Source organism: Strix aluco, chromosome 23 (genome assembly GCF_031877795.1).
Source record: "Strix aluco isolate bStrAlu1 chromosome 23, bStrAlu1.hap1, whole genome shotgun sequence".
NCBI lineage: Eukaryota > Metazoa > Chordata > Aves > Strigiformes > Strigidae > Strix > Strix aluco.
Window position 1 is genome coordinate 803,615 of NC_133953.1, and position 23,524 is coordinate 827,138.

The 23,524-nt window shown below is 57.8% G+C and overlaps 1 protein-coding gene across 6 annotated transcripts in view; it reads right to left on the minus strand.

The window, feature by feature from the left end:
• CADM1 (cell adhesion molecule 1) overlaps positions 1 to 5,768 on the minus strand; it is a 161,555-nt gene extending 155,787 nt beyond the window's left edge. For 5 of the 6 annotated variants that reach the window (XM_074848642.1, XM_074848641.1, XM_074848639.1 and 2 more), the window contains exon 1: positions 5,465 to 5,643. In XM_074848642.1, the coding sequence (XP_074704743.1) occupies positions 5,465 to 5,564 (100 nt within the window). In that variant the 5' untranslated portion in view covers positions 5,565 to 5,643. Of the gene's footprint in view, positions 1 to 5,464 lie in introns of all 6 variants that reach the window. The other variant, XM_074848643.1, reaches the window with a different exon arrangement.
• Between the last annotated feature and the right edge of the window lie 17,756 nt (positions 5,769 to 23,524).

The following is a 23,524-nucleotide window of genomic DNA, read 5'->3' on the forward strand; positions in this document are numbered from 1 at the left end:
AGAGGTTCATTCGCAGCCGTAACCTGAACCCGGGGTTTCATATACCCAACACTTGTTAAGCCCAAGCGCAACTTTAGGAGGCAACACCAGCCCCGCAAGCACCCTCAGCTCCGACAGCTACACTGGCATGTCCCCCGCTCCACCGGGAGATCAGCATCCCCATCACCTCCATTGCTTCGCCTGGGACTCCCAAAAATGCTGTGGGAGCACCACGGTTCTGCCGTCCTGCCGGTAACGGAACCGCTCAGGGCAAACTTCACAGCCGGCCTTGGCACAGAAAGGGAGTTTCTAACATAACTGACGTTTCCCCCTGCCAAACGTACACCTGGGCTTCAAAAAGCACCTGCCCTCACATACTGCTAAGAGCCTGTTTTCTCTTCAGTATTCGCACCTGACTGGCGTTGCCACTAAGAAGAGGGGAGGGGGAGAGACGGACTTCACCATTCAGGCAGCACCCACAAAAACAGGCAGCGCTGCTGCAGGAGGAGAAAACCGAGTCAAACCCATCACGAAGCTGCCAGAACGCAGCAGCCACACGTGCGACTGTCGGCAAAGGGACAACACGCAGAGGCTGCCAGCATTTCCAGCAACAAACAAAATACCCCAAAAAAAAAAAAATCAAGGCTAAAGAGAATTTTTGGTTAAGCAACAGCCCGCCAAAGTTTTGTATCTCTGAGCAAAGAGACGGGCTTAAGTATCGCTTTGATCCTTTATACCGGCATCTTCGTGGGGTCTCGAGTCTTATAATAGATTCACCTTGAGAATTCAGTAAGGTCAGAATGCTTTTAATACTCAAGTTTTTAAACCGCAGGAGAACGTAATCAATTAAAACCAAACCTTCGGGTAAAAATAGCACGCTGGCCCAACCCTGAGAAGGGTCATCGGTGGTTTCAAATAACTAGTTGTGCAGGCCAGCGAAAAGTTCCTGGTACAATCCAGTCAAGGGCTTTAAAAACAAGAAGAAAGCCACCAACCACAAACAGCGGGCGAGCACGTGGTAAGAGTTCAACACCAATTACGAGAACCGCTGCGGCTCCTCGTGTATTTTTATCGCTCGCTGTAATTTATCTGAACGGGTGAATCGGATTGACCTGAAAGTCAGGTTTTCCAGAGTCCCATACAGCACTGTACAGCTGTCGGTGGGTCCCCGACACCCAACTCAGGGCCACACAGACACTTAAGGCGAGAACCTGATGTGCAACAGAGTGGGAAAACCGACGAGGTCAAGGTGGAACACGCGCGCTAGGAGGGAGAAAAACTGTCGTTATGGCAAAAAGGCTGAGAGAAACCAGGCGGAGACTAGGCAAGGGTCGTCAGAGGAGCCGGCCTGCACCCGCGCTGCCCGCAGCTGGGGCTCTTTCTGCACTTGCAAATTAAAAGCTGGACTATCTAAATTCAGCCCATGGCTCAACCACACACGTCAGCTTGTCTCGGGGCGCCATGGGCCAGCTACCACGCACCGACGTGCACCCCAGCCGGCGAGCTCCCTTGTGTTTTGATTAGAAAAGTTATGATTGAAGCCTCGTGGTATTTTCCTTCCAAAAACGCCTGCCACACGTGCCAAAAACTGCCCTTTTTCACCAGCACGCTCCCCTCGAAGCCAAGCCCGCCGAAGCGTCCAAGCCCACGCTGGACGACCTTCAAAGCGTTCTGTGGTGGAGCTCCCCATTAACCACAACAGCAGCTGCTCGCTGCAGCCCGCAATTAAATCCTCAGGAAAGCAGCTGATTTATGAAACTTAAACAAGTACATACCACTCATAATTACAACATTCCACCTAAGGTCTCTCCTTCATTGCAGGTTTCCAAACAGAGCCTCTTTATTTAGCGCTGGTGGGTTTGCACCACCAGAGAACAGCGCGCAATATTCCCCGGAGAAACAAACACAACTTGCTTTTTTCCCCTCCACGTAGCATCCAGTTTCTCCGAAGAGATACAGATGGCGCGTCCAGCTTTGCTTGTGCTCTTAAACCCCTGCAGAAGTATTTACCAACTGGCCGAATTCCAGCTCCAGCGAGCGCCGCAGCCTCGCTGCCCGCGCCGCGCTCACAGCCCCGGGGCTCTGCTCAAAGCCCGTCTCCCCGAGCGGACGGCGACCCCGCTTCTGGGATCCGGGGAGCCCCTGGAGCGCTGCTGGGTGCTGTCAAAAAGCAGAAGAGGTCCAGGTGCTCAAAACCCCTTCTAAAAGGACAACAAGGATCTCCGGAGAAGCAGGCATTAAAAGAGAAACATCCAGAAAAATCTGCCTGCACGCAGCGTCGGGAAGCGGGGCTTTTTGTGAGCATCGGCGTTCGGAGGTGCCTTTAAATGGTCCGTTTAAAGCGAGGGCACATCCAAGCTGAACCAAAGGCTCGATGCCAGGCGGCCTCGGGCAGCTGCGGGGTTAAAGCCCTGACCCATTTTCAGTCCAGCAGCAGGGCAGAGGCCAGGTCCGCAGGCCCTCGGCCCAGGGACGCGGGCAGAGGGGGGCACGGCCAGAGAGCCGCCTTTATTTACACAGCCCGGCAAGACGGGGATCGACAAACAAAGGAAACGGCAACACAGCGTCGGCAGAGCGGCCGCTGAGAAGGCCCGGGCTCCCGGAGCAGCATCACGCGCTGCTGCCTTGCCCCCAGACAAGGGGCTGACGTGCCCCGGAGCGTCCCGACAGTGGGGCAGGGGGGCCGGCATGGCCCCCTCCTCCGTGCAGAGCCAAGCTGCCTCCCGGTCTCGCCATCCCCGGGAGCCGCCTTGGCAGTGGCTTCCAAGCCAGATTGTCAGGCTTATAAACCTGCGCTCAACTGCCTACACGCAAGACAAATGAGCCCAAGCTGCAACCCAGATGGATCCCCGATGCACCAGCCCCTTCCTCGCAGCACTGCGCCGGTGTTTGCGTGCTCGCAGAACGCGACCCCGTGCTGTCCAACGCCAGAGCCCCGCCGCGCCGAGCCCCGGCAGAAGCCTCGCCTCCCTCGCCCGCAAAGGCTCCTCGAAACCTCGCTCCGCGGTTCCAGAGGAGCCCGGTTTGGGGAGCCTAGGCGGGAGCTGCTGTCGAGGGGGGCTTCCCCCCGCCTGCCGCATGTGGGCTCGTTTGACGGCGGCAGATACGAAGCCGACGACAGCGACCGCCTCTCGTCCAACCCCTCGCGCCTCCGCACCCGGCCGGGCTGCGGCTCGAGGCCGACGCCGTCTCCAAACGCCTCCCGCGGCTTCAGCGAAAAAGTTCCTCTTTGCCAGCGGCCGCGCAGCGCTGCTCTGCGCTCCTGCCCGGGGCCGGCTGCCTCTCCCCGTCAGCCAGAGACACTCCTCGGCTCCCTCCCTGCTTCGCAGGGGCGGTGGGAAGTTTAATTAACTGCAAAGCATTGAGCTCGGACAAAAAGGTGCCGCGAACGCACAGGTTCATCTCGAGCTACCGGCTCCATTTAAGCCGAGTCCAAGCACTGCTGGTTGCCGTTCCTGTGACCCCCACTTAGAGCGACCCACTCCGCCACCGGCGCCCCAGACGTTACTGCCACGACGCTGGTTTTCCCTCCCGAGAGCAGCGAAGCTCGCAGGGTGAGAGCCGGGGAAAGGGGGAACACCCAAAGCGAGTCCTTCGGCCCGAGGGGAACGCTGGCTCAGAGGCAGCAAGGCGGGAGCCTGAGGAGTTCATCCTGCCGCTCACCACGGAGCGCCAAACCCAGGAGACGGTTATCCGCCGCTGCGAGCGCGGCAGCCTGGGCTCGCGCTGCGCGGAGCTTTTCGCCCAACTGCACAGGTCGGGCGCAGTCGTTTGGATTCAGCCTCCAACCCGGCTTTTGTTTCTCCTCAGCTGCTTCGACATGCTACATCGCGTCGCCGTGCCCGCGAGCTGGGCGGCGATTAACGGGCTTACCCTATCGGAGTATCGTACCAGCCGTTCACTACGAGCAGCTCTTCAAAAAAAAAAAATAAAAAAAAGAAAGGATTCGAAACGTGCGGCGAGGTATCAAGAGTCAGACAGCAAAACAAAGAGCGAGGGCGGCTGCCCAGCAGCGCGGCTTTTGTTTGTGAATCAGGCGCCTTTCGAGCGCGGGGTCTGCAGGTCAAGCCGGTGGGCGATTCGCTCCGCACCGAGCGGAACCGATGGGAATTCCACAAAAAAGCACGTCGCGACGGACCCTCGGGAACCGGGGACACACCAGCTGCCCCAACGCCGCTGCCGGGCACCGGCGAGCGGTGCCGAAGCCACGCGAGCGTTTCCCCGTCCTGCGACGGGAGCTGCGGCGGCTCGCGGCCGTCGGTCCCGGCCCCCTCCGCGGAGGCGCAGGGAGCGGCGTCACCCCCCGGGACCGCCGAGAGCCCGCGAGGCCACCGGGCGAGGTCTGCGATGTCCCCTCGCTCGGGGGACGCCGACGGCGCGCAGGGGGCCCACGAGCTGGAACCGCCGGCGGCTTCCCCCCGCCGCCCGCCGCACGGAAAAGGCCGCGGGGAGAGCGGGGAAAGCGCGGCCGTGAATAAAGCTCTTTGTTCGGCCGCTGCCTGCGCCCGTCTCCCCCTTCCCGACCAGCGAAATTCAGCGGCGCTCAATGGGCCTCTTGTTCTGCCCAAAACGTCCCGGGCAAATAATGCTCGTTCCTCTCGGCGCGCGAGGCGGAAAATGAAGCCTTGTGCCTCCCCGGTGACACACTGCAAATATAAAGTGGCATTAAGGAGGAATATTTTATCAGAGCCACCAGGCACCAGCGCGGGTCCCTCCTGCGGCGCCGGGGCTCGCTGCGGGAGCGGGAGGGCGCTGGGTTGCCCGGGGGCCACCGAAACGGCCCCGCCACTTCAGCGGGCGCGCGTGGGGGGGCACACGCGTGGGGAGGGGGAGCAGGTTAGTCACGTCTAATTAACGTGCAATTAACGTGCGCTTCATCCGCAGGCTCCGGAGCGGGGCGATCGCCCCCGACAGCGCCCGGGGTCGGAGGCACCGGCAGCGGGGGCGGCGATGGGCAGGGGCCCCCCCCGCCACCGGGGGAGGGAGGGAGGGAGGGGAGGCAGGAGGGAGGGGAGGAGGGGGAAGGGGGGAGGGCAGGAGGGGGGGCAGGAGGGGGGGAAGGCAGCGCTTCGCAAGTTGCGCTTCGATTCCAACAGGTCCCGCTCCCCGCGGGCAGCGTCCCCCCGCCGGGATGAGGCGCGGGGTGGGGGGGAACGGACGCACGGACGGACGGACGGACAGACAGACATGGCGGGGTCGGGAGGGGGGCGGGCGGGCGGCGCGCGCGGCAATTACTTTTTAATTGCGCTGCCGCCTGACGAGCCCGCGGGCGGCGGGGAGAAGCTGCTCCCATGGTAACGGGCGGCTCGGCCGCCCGCCGCGCCGCGACCAACGGGCGAGCCCCGGGCACCCCCCGCTCGCCACCGCGACCCCCTGAGGGCGACCCCCCCCCTTCCCCACGCACCCCCCCACACACACACAACCCCCCCACAGCCCCCCCCCGGCCTCGCCGGCGCCCCCCGCGAGCGGGGCGGCCCCGTCCTACCTCTGGGGATGATGGCGGCGGCGGAGAGGAGCAGCAGGAGGAGCGGGAGGAGGCCCGGGGGGGCGGCGGCGGGGCGGCCGGGCTGGGCTGGACCCGCCATCTCGGGCACCTGCTCGGCTCTGCCGCCGCGCCGGCTCCTCGCCACCGCGCGCCGCGGAGGGGATGCGCGCGCCGCGTAGGGCGGGGCCGCGCCCGGGACACGCCCCTGGACCACGCCCCGGGACACGCCCCCGCCAGGGGCCGGGGGCAAAGTGCGGAGCGCGGCGCGGGGCGGAGGGGAGCGGCGGGACACGGACACACACACTTACACACACACTTACACACACACACACACCCCCACCCCCCACCCCCCCCGACCCAACGGCACGGAGGGGGTCACGGCAGGGGGGGAGCCCGGCCACAGCGGCGCTGGGACCCACGGAACCGCGGTCTAGGTCCTGAAAAAAAAAAACCCAACCAACCAAACCACAAAAAAACCCCAAACCACCACAATAAAAAAAAGCCACGACGAAAAAAACCCACATTTCCTACAGCTCCTCCGACCCACGGTCACCTATCGCGATTCCTGCCGGCGTCCCCCCGCCCGGCGCCTGTGCCACGCCAGCCCCCCCCACCCCCCGCAACCCCCCTGCCGGGGTCGAGTCCCCGCTTCTGCATCCCCCTCCCTGGGTCCGGCCCCCCCACAGCATCCCCCCACCCGCTACCCCCGCATCCCATCCCGGCCCCCCTCCAGCATCCCCCTCCCGGGGTCCGCCCCCCCCGGGCCGCTGGAGGCGGTGTTGAGCCTTCCCGGCTCCGGGGGAGCGGGGAGCCCGAGCCCGGGCAGCCCCCGCGGCGGGGGGGGGGGCTACCGGCAGCCACGGGGGCTACCGAACCGCAGCCGGGCAAAAATCAACCTTTTCCGCACATTTCCGCCCGTGGAACAGCTTTGACAGGGTCGAAACTGGGTAAAATGCCCGAGCGAATTGCAGTGGCCCCCCCCCCGCCTGCTAAACCAGGCCTTGCTAAACGTGAGGCGGCCGCCGGGTGGGTTTATCCCACGCGGGAAAGGAGCCGCCCGCGTGTCGTGTCCCCCCCCCCCCCCCCCCCCCCGAGGCTGTCAAATATTTGTAACCGTATGAATCGGGTCACACCGAGCTAAGCCAGGCAGGTGAGTCCTCACTTTACCTTTATCATCCCATTTTCTGCCCCACCTGAAGTTCAAAGCGCCCAGGGCAAGCAGGGGGTTTAAGTTTAGGCTTAAATTTAGGTTTTGGTTTAGGATTAGGTTTAGCACCTCTCGCTCCCAGCCTACAGAACCAGGCTGAGCTCAGCTGCCAGCTCCGGGGAAAACGTGAAGCTTTTCCTGCAGGGAAAAGCTCCTGTGGGCCAGGTTTGGATCACACCCCCCCCCCCCGTCGAGGGAGCCCCCTTCCCACCCCACGAGCGCTGCAGACGCGGAGTTTGGCCCCGCCGCAGCCATCGCAATCCCGTCCCTAGGCCGGATTCCTCCCCCCAGCACCCCCATCCCTGCGGAGGGACCCGGGCGCTGCTCAACGGCCGCCACCGCGGCACCAGGCGATGCCGTGTGTCTGCTTTTAACGACACGGTGCAGACCCTCTGGTCCAACACCGCACGTTATGACCCACTGCGGCTCAAACATCACGTTGAAAGGCAACCCGTATTAACTAAAAAGGTTTATAGTAATTTAAGTATTCATAGGGTGCAGAACAATAAGTAGTAGGAAATACAATTTGCATAATAAATATCAATATCACAACAGCTAAAATAAACCATGACAAATTATCTGCTGCTAAATGACCGGGAGATTATACAATGCAAATTGCAAATCCTGAACTCTAGGAAATGACTCCCCTCACCTCCTCCGTCTCGTTCAGCAGACACAACGGGACTCGAGATGCACTAAAACTGGTGACGCTCCCGCTGGAAGCATCTTATTGCGTTCCATTACGCATCAACTTTAATTTCAAGAGGGAAAACGATTTCCTCTGTCCTGGAAGCTTAGCCTCAGATTATTTGTCACAGCGTGTTTAGCAGTTGCGATACGGAAGCGCGAGCCCCGTTGGCAGTGATTGAAAGCTGGATTAAATCGAGTCACCAGCGGCCAGGGAGAGCAGCGGCCACGGGAGCGGTGCTGGGGACGCGGGAAGGGCTGAGGAAGGCTGACCCAACCCACGGGCACGGCCGATGTGGCTGCAGGCACTACGTGACGAGGTCGCTCCCCCGGTGAAGCGTCCCGCCGACGAGCGGCCGCTCATTTTGGGGGCTCGCTCGGACCTGGCCCTCGAGGGAAGGCGGCGGGAAACGCTGGAAAACCGCCGTGCGCCCACACTGGAGGCAACGCCGAGGGCAGGCACGGCCCTTGAAGAGCCGGTGGGCCATTGACACCCACCAACCTCACACTGGGATCAGCACCAGGGAGAGGAGAGGAGCCCGTGGCAGGGGAGCTCTTGCGGGATGTGGGACCACGCTCCAGCCTTGCCCAGCACCCTGGGACCCAGCCCGCCCGAGGCCCGCGAGCGAGAGGCGCCCACAGGAAAGATCAAATTGCCTCGTCTGCTCCGAGAGGGGCCCCGAGCGGCGGGAGGGCCTCCCAGAGCCTCACCCTGGAGCCACGCGCGGGGACCCTTCAGACGTGCCATTCCCGCTCCCCCCAGCCCCAACGTCGCCCACCTCAAAGACCAGATGGCGGGTTTGCATTCTCAAACCAATAATCAATTGTTAATTCAGCTTTTCAGTCGGGAGCAGAAATGAACTTAAAAATGAGAACTCCAACCTGTGGCTTCCTTCCAGAGAGGAAGCCAAGCCCCGCGGTTTTGAGCACGCTGACAGAGGGCCCGAGAAGAAGGCTGAAGGCAGTTTGTACTCCACCCGCCTCACCCACGGCCTTGGGACGGCGCGTTGGGATGCGCCGCGGACGGCTGCCGGCAGCAGGAGCGAGCCCTCGGTACGCGGAGGAGCCGGGGCTGGTGCTGACGCAACGGCCTCAGAGGCTCCGGCGTCCCCTGACCTGCGGCTCATTTCAAGTGACCGCCATTAAGGGTGTGCACTGCAGAAGAAGTTACGGTAGAAGCTGTTTTCAGATGCGTTTTTACCAAACCAACGGTCAATGACCTTTCCTTAGTTTCACAAGGACGGGCAAAGGGAACAGAAGTTACTCGCTGGCCACAACGGCTTTCCAGTGAGTCCCTGGCCCTGCCGTTCCTTCCTTACAGGAGCCGAAGAAGGGAGAAAGAACCTAAAGCGGCCCACGTCTCCCCGCCAGAAAAGGACGATAGCGCAGAGGCGTTTCGCTTGCGCAGGTACTGCGGGACTTGCCATTCTTACGCAGCTCTTTGAGCCTCAAAGGTGCCATAGAGACGGAGACCAAAAAGATTCCTCCGCGAATGGCAGTGTTTGTTCGTTCTACATCTTCTGTCAAGAGAAATAAAACAGTTGTCGATCTTGGGGAAAGCGCCGGCTCTGAAATTTTCAAAGAACTGCATGCAATTTTAGCCACACAATTCACGTTAAAGCCAGCATGGGGCTAAATCCTGTGTAACTCTTTGAAAATGGGGGAGTTTGTCAAAAGGAATCCGGAGAAGGAATAATCAAGTTATAGCATTTCAGATTTAACAGCTCGCCTGAAAGACATTTCAGCGCTTGCCGGGTGGGTGCCGTCCCCCAGCCCGCGGGGCTCCCCGGCGGCAGCGCCCGCGCCGAGCACCGCCCGTACCTGTCCCCAGCCTGGGGAACCTGGCGCAGCCCCTTCCAACAGCAGAGAAAAACGCAAAGCCTCATTTCCAGCCTTTCATGCACTGTGACAAAGTTGTCATTTGCCACGCTCTCCCTCTATAAATTTAGGGCTTTAGTTACAGTACAAATAGCTCCCAATATATTTTATTTATCTGCCTTCCGCTGCGATGAACAAAGTTGTTCAAAATTCTAAAAGGTCCGGGGGGGTGCCGGGACCGGCTGCTCGCCACCCCGCCGAGGGAAGAGGCGCCGTTTGGGCGTCCTGCTGCCCCCAGCGCACCCCCTCGTAGCGCCGCCTGCGCACGGGAACCCCCCTCCTGTCCCCTGCGTCGCGCTGGGGTGCAACGCCCGGGAGCGGCCCGGCCCTGGCTGCCCGCGGGGACACCAGAGGCAGCGAAGTGCCGGCCAAGGGGCGCTGGGCGCGGCGAGGACACCACAGCCCCGGCACCGCTCGTGGGCGAGCGCAGCCCGAGCTGCCGCCAGCGTGTCCCGTAGGGTTCGGCGCATCCTACGGGCACGTCCCAGTGCTTGGGGTTCGTACTGGAAGGGCGGTACCTTCCAAAGTGGTTCCCCAAAGCACCCGTCCCAAATTCATCAATGAAAGCACCGCTGATACGAGCGCGTAGTGTGTTGACTTGAACTCCCTGGGGACGAAGGCTGCGGGCACGCACAAAGCCCGGTCACGCTTGCTGAGAGCAGTCACGGACTCTTTGTGAAGCAGGATACGCTGGGCACCCACTGTAAATACAACATTTCCATTTATAATTTACAAAATTTTCTCCAGCACCCACTGGATATTTGCATTTGCTTTGTCTCTTTCCTGCATGGGGCAGGGGGGGTGGGGGCTGTTTTTAAATTTTCATTTTTGTTTCCAGAGCTAAAAGATTAAATTTAATTATTTTTAAGCACAAGTGTGACAATAAAACAAAAAAGTCTTTTGATTTTGGAGAAATCCTATTGAGGATCTGAAGGGCTGTCATCAGTGCAGCATCAGTCTTCATTATCTGATTCTTTTTTCAATTGGCAGAGCTTTACAGAGAACACCGCTCTTTCAACAAAATGATAAAGGGGTATTTGAAATAAACAGAGAGAGTCCCCAGCCAGTGAATACCTCAGATTGCTGCGGACTGTGACTTAATGCTAACTCCTATGAACTCCGGCTTTTTATCTTTTAATAAAAAAGCCGTACAGATGGGATTTTTTGCTCGGCTAAAACCTTTGTTAAAAAAAACCCCAAAAAACCCCTGAGGAACAACAGACACTAGAAGTATAAAAGTTCTCTCCAAGCAAAGTCTCTTGCATGTATTTATTCGAGACTGTCCAAAAAAAAACCCAAGAAAAAGCCTTTCCACACCACCAGCAGCCGAGGCCCATGCCCCCGCCCCGTCCCGCTGCTGCTCGGTGCCAAGGGCGCGCGGGGCCGACCCGAGAGCGCCGGGGCTTGGGCAGCACCGCCCCGAGACGGACGAGCTGGGCCCCGCCGCGACACCCGCCGAGCCTCCGGCCCCCGCGATACCACCCCGGGCCCGGGCGAAGCGAGCGGCTGGTCTCTGCCCGTGGGTCCGCCAGCCCCGCCGAGCCCCGGCCGAGGCGCGAGCCCTGCGTTACTTAGTGCCCAAAGCACCCATCGGTTTTCTATCATCTCCAGTCGGCACAACTGGAAAGGTTAAGCTCCCAAGTCTGCTGAAACAAGATGAAATATTTTCAGATGGTTTTAAAGAAACCAGATTATTCCCTAGTGTAGGGATAAAGCACGAAAAATCTAGCCAGTCTGGCTCCCCTGCCGGTCTAACCTTTTTACTACTGGCTAATGAGGAATAAGCTATAATTTTGATTTTTTTTATTTATTTTTTTTCAAACACAGATGCAGTTAAGAAAGGAGAGGGACAAATCATTTTATAGTCTTGCATCATCTTTCCTGCAGATGAGTCTCTAATGCACCCGCGCCATAAAACTCAGGAACTGTGCCCTCTGCATGTTGTTGTGACAAATTTCAAATCAAGAGGGTGCTTGAATTGGATTTATTACAATTGGGAGACAAGAAATTGTAATCTTTATGAGCCAATGACACAGAGCCTTATAATAAGAGAATGAAGTATCATTTTAAATGTAAAGCAAATTAGATTACCGGGGTCAAACCCTTCTACAGAGACATCATCATGTCTTCAGAGCGCCTCTTGCATTTGACATCCTCTTTTCAGGTTTCGCATTAGCATTTAAGTGTTTTTTAAATGTGTTTAATATTCTTATAGGAGGAAAGTGCCTGGAAAAGTCAAGACATGGAGATCAGGGGGAGGGGGAGGAAGGAAGCCACCCAAGCGCCGCCGTGAGGAGGCAGCTCTGGCGCGGCTGCCCTGAGTGCCGCCCGCCCGCTCATGCTGTCCAGCCCGTGGCCGAGCCTTGTTTGGGCTCGGCCCAACCTCCCAGCACTTAGGCTGGGCACAGCCAGCAGCAGATCTCAGCTTTAGGGTCTGCGCAGAGGTGGCGGGGGAAGCTCCTGCCGCTGCCAGCCCAGCCCAGCGCGCTCCCACCAGGCACCAGGGCAAATCAGCTGGAGTTTGGTCTTCATTTGTTTTGTACAAGCTGCTGGGAAAAAAAACCCCTTTGATCCCATCACAAGCCGCATCTCCCGCACAGCAAGATGCCTCGTGGGTGTTGCCTGCCCCACCTAGATTCCCAAAACCCAGCGCGGACCAGGGTAACGAGGCTCTGGGGCGGCGTCCAGAGCCCCCCACAGCGACGCCGTTTAACCCTGGCGTTTGGAAACAGCCAAAAGCTGCAGAGGCAGCAACTGCAGTTTCCCCAAGTCACCTTGCAAGGTTTGGTCGGTGGGGACAGGGCGCAGAGCCTCGACAAAGCTTCTGCTCCTCGTCTCCACCAAGCGTAAGGTGACGTGTAAGGACACCAGCAAATCCAGTAAGATCGTCCACTATGAACATATCGCTACCAGCAAAGGACTGTTTTCCCCTGCGGTATCTTGCTCGTCCAACTCTGGTTCGTCGTCCCCTTCAGCGTCTCCTTTGCTGGGGACACCTCGAGCTGCAAGAGGCAGCAAGTCCCAAACCTCAAAGTCAGGCTGAGACGATTAAAACGCTGTGGGTAAACACCTGAGCACACAATGCAAAACTTGGGCTGTTCCTCCGATTTAAGAGACTTCACGTCTTAATCATCTGTCAACACTGCATGTAACCAAGCAGGGTACAGAGGAAAGGTCTCCCAGAAGGGATACAAACATCGCACATGAAAGGAAAAGTCTTACTTAGCCTAGAGGGAATTTCAAATTAGGTACAACATTACTTCAGCTTTCACTGTCAAGAGCGGTTAGATTTCCATTGACTTCTTTTGTAACAGTAAGGTTTGCCTTTGAAGCATCCACAAACATCTTCACCTTCAACTCACATTTGCTGGCTCCTGCTCATTTCTCACACTGCGATAGCACTTAAAAGCCGCAGTCAGGGGCCAGGACCCCGGCTGCAGTAGACGCTGTGCAACAAACAGGAGTTTACCACGCGCTCGCCCCCAAAAGAGCCTCCCGTCACTCCAGAAAACACGAGGAGACAGGTGACTGCAGATAAGATGCCGAGACAAACACTGCCGGTCGGTCGGAGGGAGCCGCGGCCAGCCCGGGCTGTCACGCCGCTGTCGGGGATTTGACAGCCCGGGACGGGAGCGGTCGGACACAGAGCCGGAGACACGTGCCGGTTTTAGCGGCCCCCCCAGATCAGGAGCATGCAACTCCCTCCAGACCTGCCGCGCTTCCCCGGCCTCTCCTTCCTGCCCGCCCCGGCTCTCGCCGAGGAGCAGCCTGCTTGTTGATCAGCAAAACGGCCTCAAAGGACAAACAGTGGACAGGAAAAACCCCCGATGTGCACCTGCATCGGGGTGAAGCGCGAAGAGCTCAGGAGGGTGTCACCAGAGGGACCCCAAAGTGAGGTTCCTCAGCCAGAGGCTTTGCCTGGCTGGTGGTGGCGGGAGGGCAAACTGGGCAGGTGGATCCTCTAAAGGCACTTTGGAAACGACCAACGGCTCGCCGTGCTCCCAGCCACCGCCCACGGGGATGCCGCGGAGGACCGCGCCCGCAGGTCGCCTCCATCCCTGGCGGAGCTGCCGCTGTTCCCCGTGGGGCGGACGCCATCCCCCAGTCCCCGGGCAGGGACACGTCCTGCTCAGCACCTGGGCAGGGTCCTCAGCACCCGCCCCAGCGCCCACGCACACGCTCCGCACGTTGAGTCAGTACGTCCCCGGCAGATATAGATACACACACACACACGGCGTTTTAAACGTGCATCTTAGCCTAATAATTGTGGGGCTTTTGTAAGCTTGTCTCAACTTGCCGACAGCTACAGAGCAAAACATAATTCGTTAACTCTACGCGAGTATTAAAGAACAAAGCTGGAACTCCCATACAATTATATTTTATCTGAGAGCAAGGTGAAATCATTAGATATTAGTGAAGTGCAGTGGCATAAAAATGATCTGTTAGCAGGGGTTCATTACATTGTATTTTCAGAGCCAGGAAGATCAATGCGTTCATGCATCATGAATTAGTCTCATGCCTTCGTCTTCCCTGCTCTCCGGAAACCCAACATGATCTATCGCCAGCCATACATCATTGTTTCAGCATTGCACATTAATGACAAAGCTACGCTTTCCACTTGTCAAGCTGACCAGCTGCATTTTTCTGCCCAAGACGGAAAAATCCAGAGGAGGAGGAAGAGGGTCATTTCTGGGCCAGGCTTTGCAGTAAATTTCAACCCTTCAAACCTCTCCTTTTTCTGTAGATCCATCACTTTTACAATCTGTGCCTTAACTTGCTCTCCTTGCTTATATCCAAAGCTTGGAAGAGCTGAGGGAAATTGGAAGAATAAATCCATTAAGCGATTTTGCTGAGTCCCCTTCTGCCAGCGCCGAGCTTTGCCTCCCTCGGCACATCCCGCTGCCCGGGACCCCTCTGGGCTTGTGGCCGGAGCAGGGCGGCTACCGTCACTCGCTCCAGCAGCAGAGATCCTTTTGTTCTCTCCCCTACCGAGTCAATAAGAAAACACCATTTTCCAAAATGCCTGTCAGTGTGAGCCCTCTGGAAGAGTCGCCTCCGCTCTTTCATTATTCTCCCCCCAGGTACCCAGGCCGGGAGATGCTGCCTCCGCCTTCCCCCGCAGCCTGCCTTTTCTCACTGCTGCGAAGGGCAGAATCTGCTTTTTCCCTCCTGACTAACCTAGTTACAAGTTTGAGTCTTCCCTTTCCTCTCTCAACCGCCAAAACATCCACCGCTGCGTATTGCAATTAATTATGGAGAGACAGACAAAGGAGATAGCGGTCGCCAGGCTTCTCCCACTCCGACTGTTCCCAAGATGGCAGCGGTGGAGCAACCTGTGACTTCCATGTGCCTTTACTGCCCACGGAGCATCTCAGGTGCTGCTGTGCCCATTTCACAGACCGGGGATCACTGAGCTGGGGATCACTTTGCCTGGTCCCCCACAGAAAGAAGACAATACAACACATTGCATCTGGGTCCGCATCACTGAACGTTCCCTTCTCGCCAGCATCAGCCCCTTTTCCCCTCAACTTGTCTCATTTCTTCCCCGTGCAAAGCCTGTAACCTCCGCTGAGGAGCGATCCCTGTGACGCGGCGCTGCCCTCCCCTCTGGGACAGCGGCCACCACGCCCGCGGGGAAAGGAGATCTCCTCTCCTGCGCTCCACGGCGGGAGCACGCAGGGCCCTGGCGGGGGTTGAAGCGATTCGCAGACGACAGACCCAGCCACGAACATGCTGAGGAGCGGTTTGCTCCCCTGCCAGACTGGTTAAAATGGGAGAGGGACGAGGCCTCTCTCTGCGGCCTCCCCTCTGCCACGTCTCCGCTGCCCAGCCAGTGCGGTACCTCTGGGCACACACAGGGCCAGGCTTTATTATTCTTATTTTTTTAAAAACATTGATCAGCAGCCTTTGAAACATGACAATGTGCCAATACTTTCCTTGTTGCATGACAGACGACTACACGGATGCAGGGCTCATGCTGCCCTTGCTCCTTATTATTCCCACCTCACAGACCAGCTGACAGCCGGCCGAGCTCTTCAGGGCAAATCGTTTCTCTCCCGGCCTCGGATGCTTCTGAGGTAACGATCTGGCTGCGGCCGGGGTGAGGCCCCTCGGAGGGTCGCGGGTCTCCCGTGGGGCTGTGAGCACCCACCTGTCCCCATCAGGAGGGAGCTGCGCCCCTCCCGTGCCCCCGCACCCTCCCGGCACCCCCGGTCCCCCCATGCCGAGCCGCGGCTCCTCTCCCAGCGCCGCCGCGCCGGCCGGTGCCCTTGCCGTGGCTATTGACAGCGGCAAGCAGGGAGCCTTTCAGTGCCTCTTTGTTGGTTTTAAACAATGACTGTTGCCAGAGCTATTTTCGCTTCCTCTCCCCCGCTCTCCCCCTCTCGCCAGCACTGGGGCTTTTTTTTTTAAAATCAATGGGCTCAGATAGCGTCGTACTTCAAGTGACCTTTCAAATACCAGCCGGAGCCAGGTCATCACAAATTGTGCTCTCCACCCCCGCAGAACATGAAAGCCTTTTCATTTCTGTCTGAAGGGCTGGGGAAGAGCTCGGCTGTGTTTTGAGGACATCCACTTTGAGCCTGGCCCTGGCATTAACAATAACCGGTGGCTTCCTGCCCTGAGCAGCAGCATCGCCCTGATGTGACTGGCAGCATTATCTGCTGCATCCTGATTTTTTGGCCACCCTATTTTTGCACTTTGAACGGCAGCCACGAGACCCAGCTGAAATACTGACATCCGAAAGCTGGCGCGGCTGCATGTGAAAATCCAGACAAACCTGAATTTTGAGCGCGGGGCGTCTCTGCAGGGGGTAGGCAAGAGTCCCACAGAAAATGCCTGTCAGGAGAGACACAGCTTTGAAAGTTGAGAAGCTTGTGCAGGGCCTGTAATCAAGCAGGTATTTTGTGTACTGGGGAAACCAGAAACCTCACTTTCTTGCCCTCCAGTATATAATTCTCACATGCGCCATTAAATCCCTGCGGCTGCCACACTACAGAGCATCGTACCGCAAATTACACAAGCCCAATGGCATCCGATACCCTATGCCCCCAGTTTCCAGGTTAGAAGGCATTTTCCTACACGTAACAGAAATTAAACCAGATACCATTTTCTGCCAGTGAAACTGAACGGGTAGGAGCAGAGCTCCAGGCCACGGCGCAGGAGCTGCTGCGCTGGGAGAGCTGGTAACACGGTGGACGGGGACGGCAGCGGCCCAAAGGGCAGCAGGTCGGGGGTCGCGTGTCCCCTAACAGCCCGGGCACGGGGTTTCCTTAAAAAAACAAAGATTTGATTACGCATGACAGCAAACGACGGCACCTGGCAGAGCAAATCAGAACCGATTTCCCTCGGCAGAGGCTCCACGAGGCCCGTTTCAAAGGGCAGGGGCTGGGGGACAGACCTGCTCCACGGCGTGAGGTGCTGCATTTGCAGAGCTGGCCGGCGGGAACAGAGCTGGTAGCCACGGGCCACCACCAGCACAAGGGGGAAAGAGAAGGATCAGAGCAAGACAGGCCAAGCCTCGCCCGGCACGAGCAGGAGCATCTCCGCTCCGCGCTCTGCCAGGGAAGAGGTAACAAATTGCCTCTATTTCTTCAAGCCTCTTCACTGGTGTACTGTGCCCTTTCGAAATGTAAAGAGGGAGTCAGCACAACACTAACGGCGCTTTAAAAGTATCCTCTGTTATGGCATCGCAGACAGCCCCTATTAAACACATCCAACTACCAACACGGCCCTTCACAGAAACGGCCAAACGCTCGTTCCCAGGATGCTTTCAGGAGGAAGAAACATTTCAGAGCGCGTTGCGTACCACAGGCGTTGGGCTGGCTCCCGCTTGCCGTGCCAGAGGCTCCGGTAGCCATCGGTGGGATGGCCCACAGCCCACGGCACGGGTGCTGGGCAGCCCCGTGTCGCACCCCCGGCAGCCCTTCCCCGCGGCACGGGGGGGTTCTGTGGCGGGATGGAGCAGCCCGGGTCAGGCCCTCACAGGCAGAAACAAAAATTATTGTTTTCTACAACTTCAAACACACACTGGATGCCTAACTACTCTCTGCGGTACCTCGGTCCTTCTCTAGGATCTAAATGCTACGTCAGGCCAGCTCATTCGCGCTCTAAAATTAATCCACAGACCAGAAAAGAAACATAAGGCGTGCAATGGGAAATGTATGGTACTATATTGATGCAGTTTGGGAAGAGCTGTTTGTTCTCCACAGCTCGCGAGCATCCTGCTCTTCCAGTGGAAGAAATCCATCTTCCGCTCTACCCAGAGTGATTTTTTTTTTCCCGTTTTACTCCAAAAAGATGCTGAGTCTAGCATTTTTACTTGAGAGTAGGGTTCTCCTTGCTTTTTCGTATGCAGAGCTTAAATGGGTAACTTGCTAATTATTTATTTGACCGTTTAGGCTTATAATATTTGCAAACGGGTTTCAATTTTCTCACATTTCCTCATTATTGGGAATTATTCAAAAAGACACTGTGTCACCGCAAAAAAATCAATGGCTTTGATCATATTTCCTTTGCAAGTGTTGGATGTTTACAATTGCAGCTGTACTAAATTACAATTGGCTTCAGAGGTCTGGGTCTTATCTGGGCTTATTTGCTTGGAGAATTGAGGAATCGCACAGTTAAACTCGAGACTTGTCGGACTTGATACCAGCTGGCTACTGATAAAGAAAGCAAACAATTTAAAGATAGGGAAGGGGGAGAGAAGGGCCCTTCCTCGGCAGGGAGGGTAAGGTGTGAGAAGGGACGCGGAGCCGGGTCCAGCGCTGGTGAGGGGGAGCTGGGGGAGACACTCCCGGAGCTGCTCACATGGGACCCTCTGCCTTGGGGAGCGGGGGGGCCACGTCGGCACCCCAGGAGCAAGGAACGCTCTGTCGGGAACTCGGTCGCTGAGGGGAGTCTGTCACCTCCCGGCCCGCCCAGCCCCGAGGTACTCGTGGGGCCGCAGCGGCGAGACCCGTCGGCCCGCGAATCTGAAGGAGGGAGGTGAGAAATCCTCAAGGTCAGGCTCTGCAGGAGCATCTCACAGAAGATGCAAAGCCTGCTCTGGACGCTTCTTCTCATTCCAAAGCCTCGGGGAGCCCGGCTGCAGCACAAGGCACTACAGCTCTGTAAGTATTTAAAGGAACCCAAACCAGTCTTAATTTTGTTGGGCCCCGGCTCTCGCTGTGGCCCAGCCCTCACGCTCTCCTCTTGCTGGGCTGGATCCTGGGCACGCCGCGTATTTCCCACACGGCTCGCCTGCCCCCCTTGCAGCCCCTCGCCTTCCCGAGCGGGTCAGCGCAGCCACCGAGCTGGGATGAACGTCCACCTTTGCTCCTCCACACACCTCTTCAGCCTTTGTACGTGATTTTGCTGCCACTGCTGCCTGCAATGCTTCTGCAGACAGAAGCGCCCGGGCTTTGCTTTCCTTCAGAGAGCCTTCACAGCGCTGCTTTTGACTGAAGGTTGGAGGAAACAAATTCCTTTTTCCCGAGGCATTGTGTTAAAAATACCTTCACCTCTACAAGAAGCAGCTGCCTATTCCTCGCTGGTATCCTTCTCTTTTAGGCCCTGGGCGCTGGTAGTTAAAAGGGACAAAAGCGCGAGTATAAATTGAAGGGACAGCGCCACAAGTGAGCTAAATATAAGTGCCCCAAGAGCAGCATTTCCCAGTTTGGGAGTTGTTTGCTGCTGGCTTCCTCCTCCCCCCGACAAAGGGTCCCTTTCACAAGCCGCCTAAAAAGTGCCAGCGAGCGCTCGGAGCACACGGTCAAAAGGGACGAGATGAGGACCGCCACGTCCAATTGCTTTTCTCCCAAGTGCCCAAAAAAAAAAAAAAGACGCATTTTACTGACCACGTCTGGGAACGCTGCTGCAGTGTTAATGAGGCTCAATGTAGCCTGGCCGGCCCCAAAAGCACATGGAGCCAGCGAGCGAGAGACACGATTAGCAAACACGAAACTTGAGGGATTTTAAGCACTTTTGACTAGGCATTTTATTTCAGCGCAAGATGTATCCAGAAGATCTATTATGGCTGTCAGGCGAGGCTGGGGTTGCAGAGGAAGAGTTAAGTGATGCCCAGTGACACTTGCTGTAATCAGATTTTCACACTGCTTGAGTAGATACAGTTCCTGAGCTCCCCAGCTGTCCTGCCTCATAAGCAAACACATCTCCCAGCACGGGCGGGCCGCGGCTTTAGCTTAATTCCCGACGAGGCTGCAGAGCCCGGCCTCAGCCCGAGCGGCCCCCAGAGCGCCCGGGGCAGGGCTAACGCTGTAACGGAAAAGCAGGTCCCTGGAGCTGCTGCCCCGCCCCGCTGCGTCCCCTGGCACCGAGTCCAGCGGGGACGGTGCAGCGAGCGCCGGGGGCTGCCCCCCCCACGCAGCCCAGAGCTCGCACCACCGGGCTGAAGGCGGGCAGCAACACGTCGGACAACGCGGCTTGGTGGGATCTGCTTCCCAGCCACTTCCCTCGAGTCAGCAATTCATAAAAACCCTAAAATCCTCAAGTCATACACAGGCTACTGGTTTTTTTCTTTCCTGTCTCCTGGACAAAGAGCTCACTGGAAAATAGTATTTACTAAACAGGTGTTTGTTATCCAAGACGTTCCTATCTGTGGGCCTCTGACCGCAGGTCAAACCCCGGCACTGAGGCACCGAGCAGGTGTCTTGGGGTCATTTGGGCCACCGAACCCCGGAGCGACAAGCCCAAGGGGTCGGCAGTGGCCCAGGGCCCCGGCGAGAGGCACTGCCCAAGTAAAGACGGCGATGGCAGGACAGGGGAACACGGGAGGATGCAGGAGTCGCTGGCAATACAGCCCTGCTGGTGGTGCAATAAAGTACATAAGCCCTTATTTTTCTTAATTATTCCTGATATTTCACCTGTCATGTTGTCAGCTTCCTCTGAGAGCAACGATAAATAGCGCTTCTCATCTCACATCCTTAGGGAAAGCTTGCTATTTATTCCTGTGATGGGCAAGACATCATGACTAATTAGGAAAAATGGTCGCCCGCTCGCACCCCGGCAGGAGAAGTGTCATCGCTTCTGCTCTCGGGGAGACAGGCGGGTTTTCTCCAGGGCCCTTCAGCAGCCGCCCCCCAGGCACATCCTCTCTGCAGCCGGGGAGAGGGGAAGGCTGGAGGGGGGGCCGAGAGCTCCGTGTCCCGAGGCTTCAACAAGGGACACCGGAATTGTTGAGCAACTCGATTTTCCATCGCGCCAGTGGCCGCAAGCGGGCAGAGGCGCTGTCGGACGGGCTGCCCAAGAGAGAAGCCGGACTGCAGAGGGGTGTCCCCTCACCCCACCCAGGCCCCCCACCGCGCCCAGGAAGATCGGCCTCCATGGTCCTGCCGAAATCCCCTCCCCAGCATGTCCTCAGCCACCGGAGGATTTTCTCCTCCTCTCCCCCGCCACCACACGCGCTCCGATCGCAGCGAGGTAGCGGAGATCAGCGCTGGAGAGGACAACTCACGTGGGAATGGCAAACGCTTCAGATTAAAAGTAAGCACAATTAATTGCGAAGTTGCTATGACCACAGAAGAGAACAACACGCGCTGGAACTCTCAGATCTCTGCGGCGCAGCGACAGGCAAGGAACTGTCACCCCTCCCTCCTTCCTCGGCCCCAAACCCAGCCTGGCTTCGCCCTCACGCCAACTGCTGGGGCACACACCAGGGCCAAGCCCTCCCGTCAGTGTCAGAACACGGCTCCCGCGCGGCAGCTCGCCGGGGAGCGCTGCCTGTCCCCTCCGAGCCCCCGACAGCAGCGAGGCGGGGCTGGAGAAGCCCGTTCCCACCGACACACGGCGAGGGCTGCACAGAGCTAGAGGCCTTTTTGCCGGGAAAACTAATGAGGACAAAACTCCTATTGTCACCGTCACGTCAGGGAGCATCACCGAGGATTTTCACAATATCTCATGCATTGTCATGTCGGGTGAAAGTTATTTGTTTGCAAATTCTACCTCTGGGCACTGGCCCCTTCTAAATAAGCTGTCAGACTTCAGCGAGGCAGCTAACAAAACAGAAGTAGGGGGGAATCTCCTCACAAATTGATGCAGAATAAGGAATCTCAGTTGGCAAATCTCCTCACTGGAAGCATACGCATGCATGCGGCGCAGCCACCCCCTCAACTCCGGCTCGCCGCCGGCAGATGAGCGAGCCAGGAGCTGTGCTCCAGTCCCGCACGTGAGCCGGGGAGCACAAGCAGCACCGGATTAACTGGGAGAGCACCAGCCTCTCCTCCAGGGGCAAGCTGGGGCACGGCGAGCCTCCCGCCTCAGTGGTTCATTTACCCAGGATTTCTCTGCGCTAACGGGCCGAGGCTGCCAGCTTCGCCGGCATTCCCACCCGCCCTGCTCCGGGTCACAGAGCGCTCCAGCCTTACAGAGCTCCAGGGGATGAGCAGCTTCTCCCTGTGACCCCAGGGCTGGGAGAGGGGGAGATGGACAGGACAGCCCTGGAAATCAGGAGGGGAAGCGGCGTAGCCACCTCAGGTCACCCTCGGCCCCATCCTTCCCAAGGCAGCTGGGGAAGGTCGCACCAGCACCGCCGCGACCGGCTGGGGCACGTGTTGGTCCTGGGAACGAAGATGAGAAGCAGAGATACGATTCGGCCGCGATTCCCTGCAACGTTCCGTGAGATGAGCAGAGGGATGACACCTGCAGCCGCTGGCTCGGTTTTATCTGCTGCAAGCCGCGGCGAAGGGAGCGAGCAAAGCACCCGCCGCAGAGTGCTGGGAGGGGACGCGGCTACCCTGGTTTTTGGTGCCGCCCTTGTCCTTTCTCAAAGCAGGAGCTTTGGGCAGCTTTGCGGAGCCGCTCTGGTACATGGCAGCAACCACACGGTTTGGTCCGAGAGCGCCGTCCCTCGCAGCCCGGCTCCACAAGTGCCCGGGCACCCGTCCAGAGCGAAAGCAAGGCAGGAACCTCATTCATCCCAGCCGTCACTGAACGGCAGCTCGCATCCTTTCCCTTTTTTCTCACGATGATTTTCGGCTCAGCGCTGCTTCCCATATGCCACCGATATTCCCCATTCATTCACAGCGCTGCACCTCACTCACTTCTCCACAGAGACGCTGTTTATAGAAGTAGTCGGGCACCGAGCCCTGTCTGCCAAGTATTTTCCAGAAGCCAGGAAGCCTCCAAGAGTCGTGAGGAAATATGGAAATCACCTCTCCTGGAGCGCAGGCTGGCAGAAGGCAGGACGGCGCCCGCCCAGCTCTGCCGCCTCAATGCCAGCGGGTCGGCAGCGGCGCGGGCCCCGCTGAGCACCGGCTCAGCCCCTGCCCTTCCTCGGGCTCACAGTGGCCGGTCACGACGATCAGCCCCAAGCAGCCGACCTGCGCGCGGCGCCCGGCAAGCAAAGCTGCCGCAGCCTCGAGAAGGTGGCAACAGAAGGCCAGGAAACCGATTCTTCCTTGGGAAGAGGGGGGAACAAAAGGAAAAAAACCAGAAAGGTCTGAGCATCCAGCACCCACAGACACTTCGCTCAGCAGAGGCTGACAGAACTCCTGCTTGCAGATACAGTTTTTTACAGTAGCACGGTAAATTAAATTAAAGGTATTTACTCTGTATTTACAGGCTTACAAATAAATCTCAGAAAGCATTTTACTGAAAGAGGCAGGGGGAGGAGGGGGGGGGAAGCATTTTCTGGGCCAAATATAAACAAACAAGGCCACAAACCTCCTCATGATTACTTATTAGCTAAGGGAAAAGGGAGCTGCGAGTTGGTACGCTTGGAATAACACTACACAGAGCAGAGGAGAGCAGCATTTCGTTCTCATTTGCAGGTAACAAGAAAGAAAAAAGCAAAATGTTCTTTTTTATGTAAGGAAAGGGCTCTCCTGAGCCTGCATCTCCAGCCTGTATTTGCACTGCTACCTTCATTTTAACTGAGTGCTATGGGTCAATGGGAACCCTCTCAAGTTAGAGCTGCGTGATCTGCCCAGCCTATAATGGGAAGCCGGTGGGTTTTCTTTGATTTTTTTTTTTTTTTTATAAGTGGCTGATTGAGTTCTCTTTGTTTTGTTTGGTGTGTGGTGCACAGTGTAGCCGGGTGCATTAGTCAGGAAAATCAATAGCCGCTTCGAAGGGGAACTTCAGCGGCGGACCTGGGGACGGAGCTCAGGGGCAGGATGGAGGAGCAGGTGGGGGGGGGCCAGAGGGGACAGACCCTCCGCACGGCACCACCCTCGGCAACACGGAGCTGCAGCACAGCGATGCCCTGCTGCGGCGAGACCACCGAGGCAAACAGACCCTCTCCCCTACACCCGAACCCAGAGCTTTACAAGTCGAGAGCAAATTCCACCCCT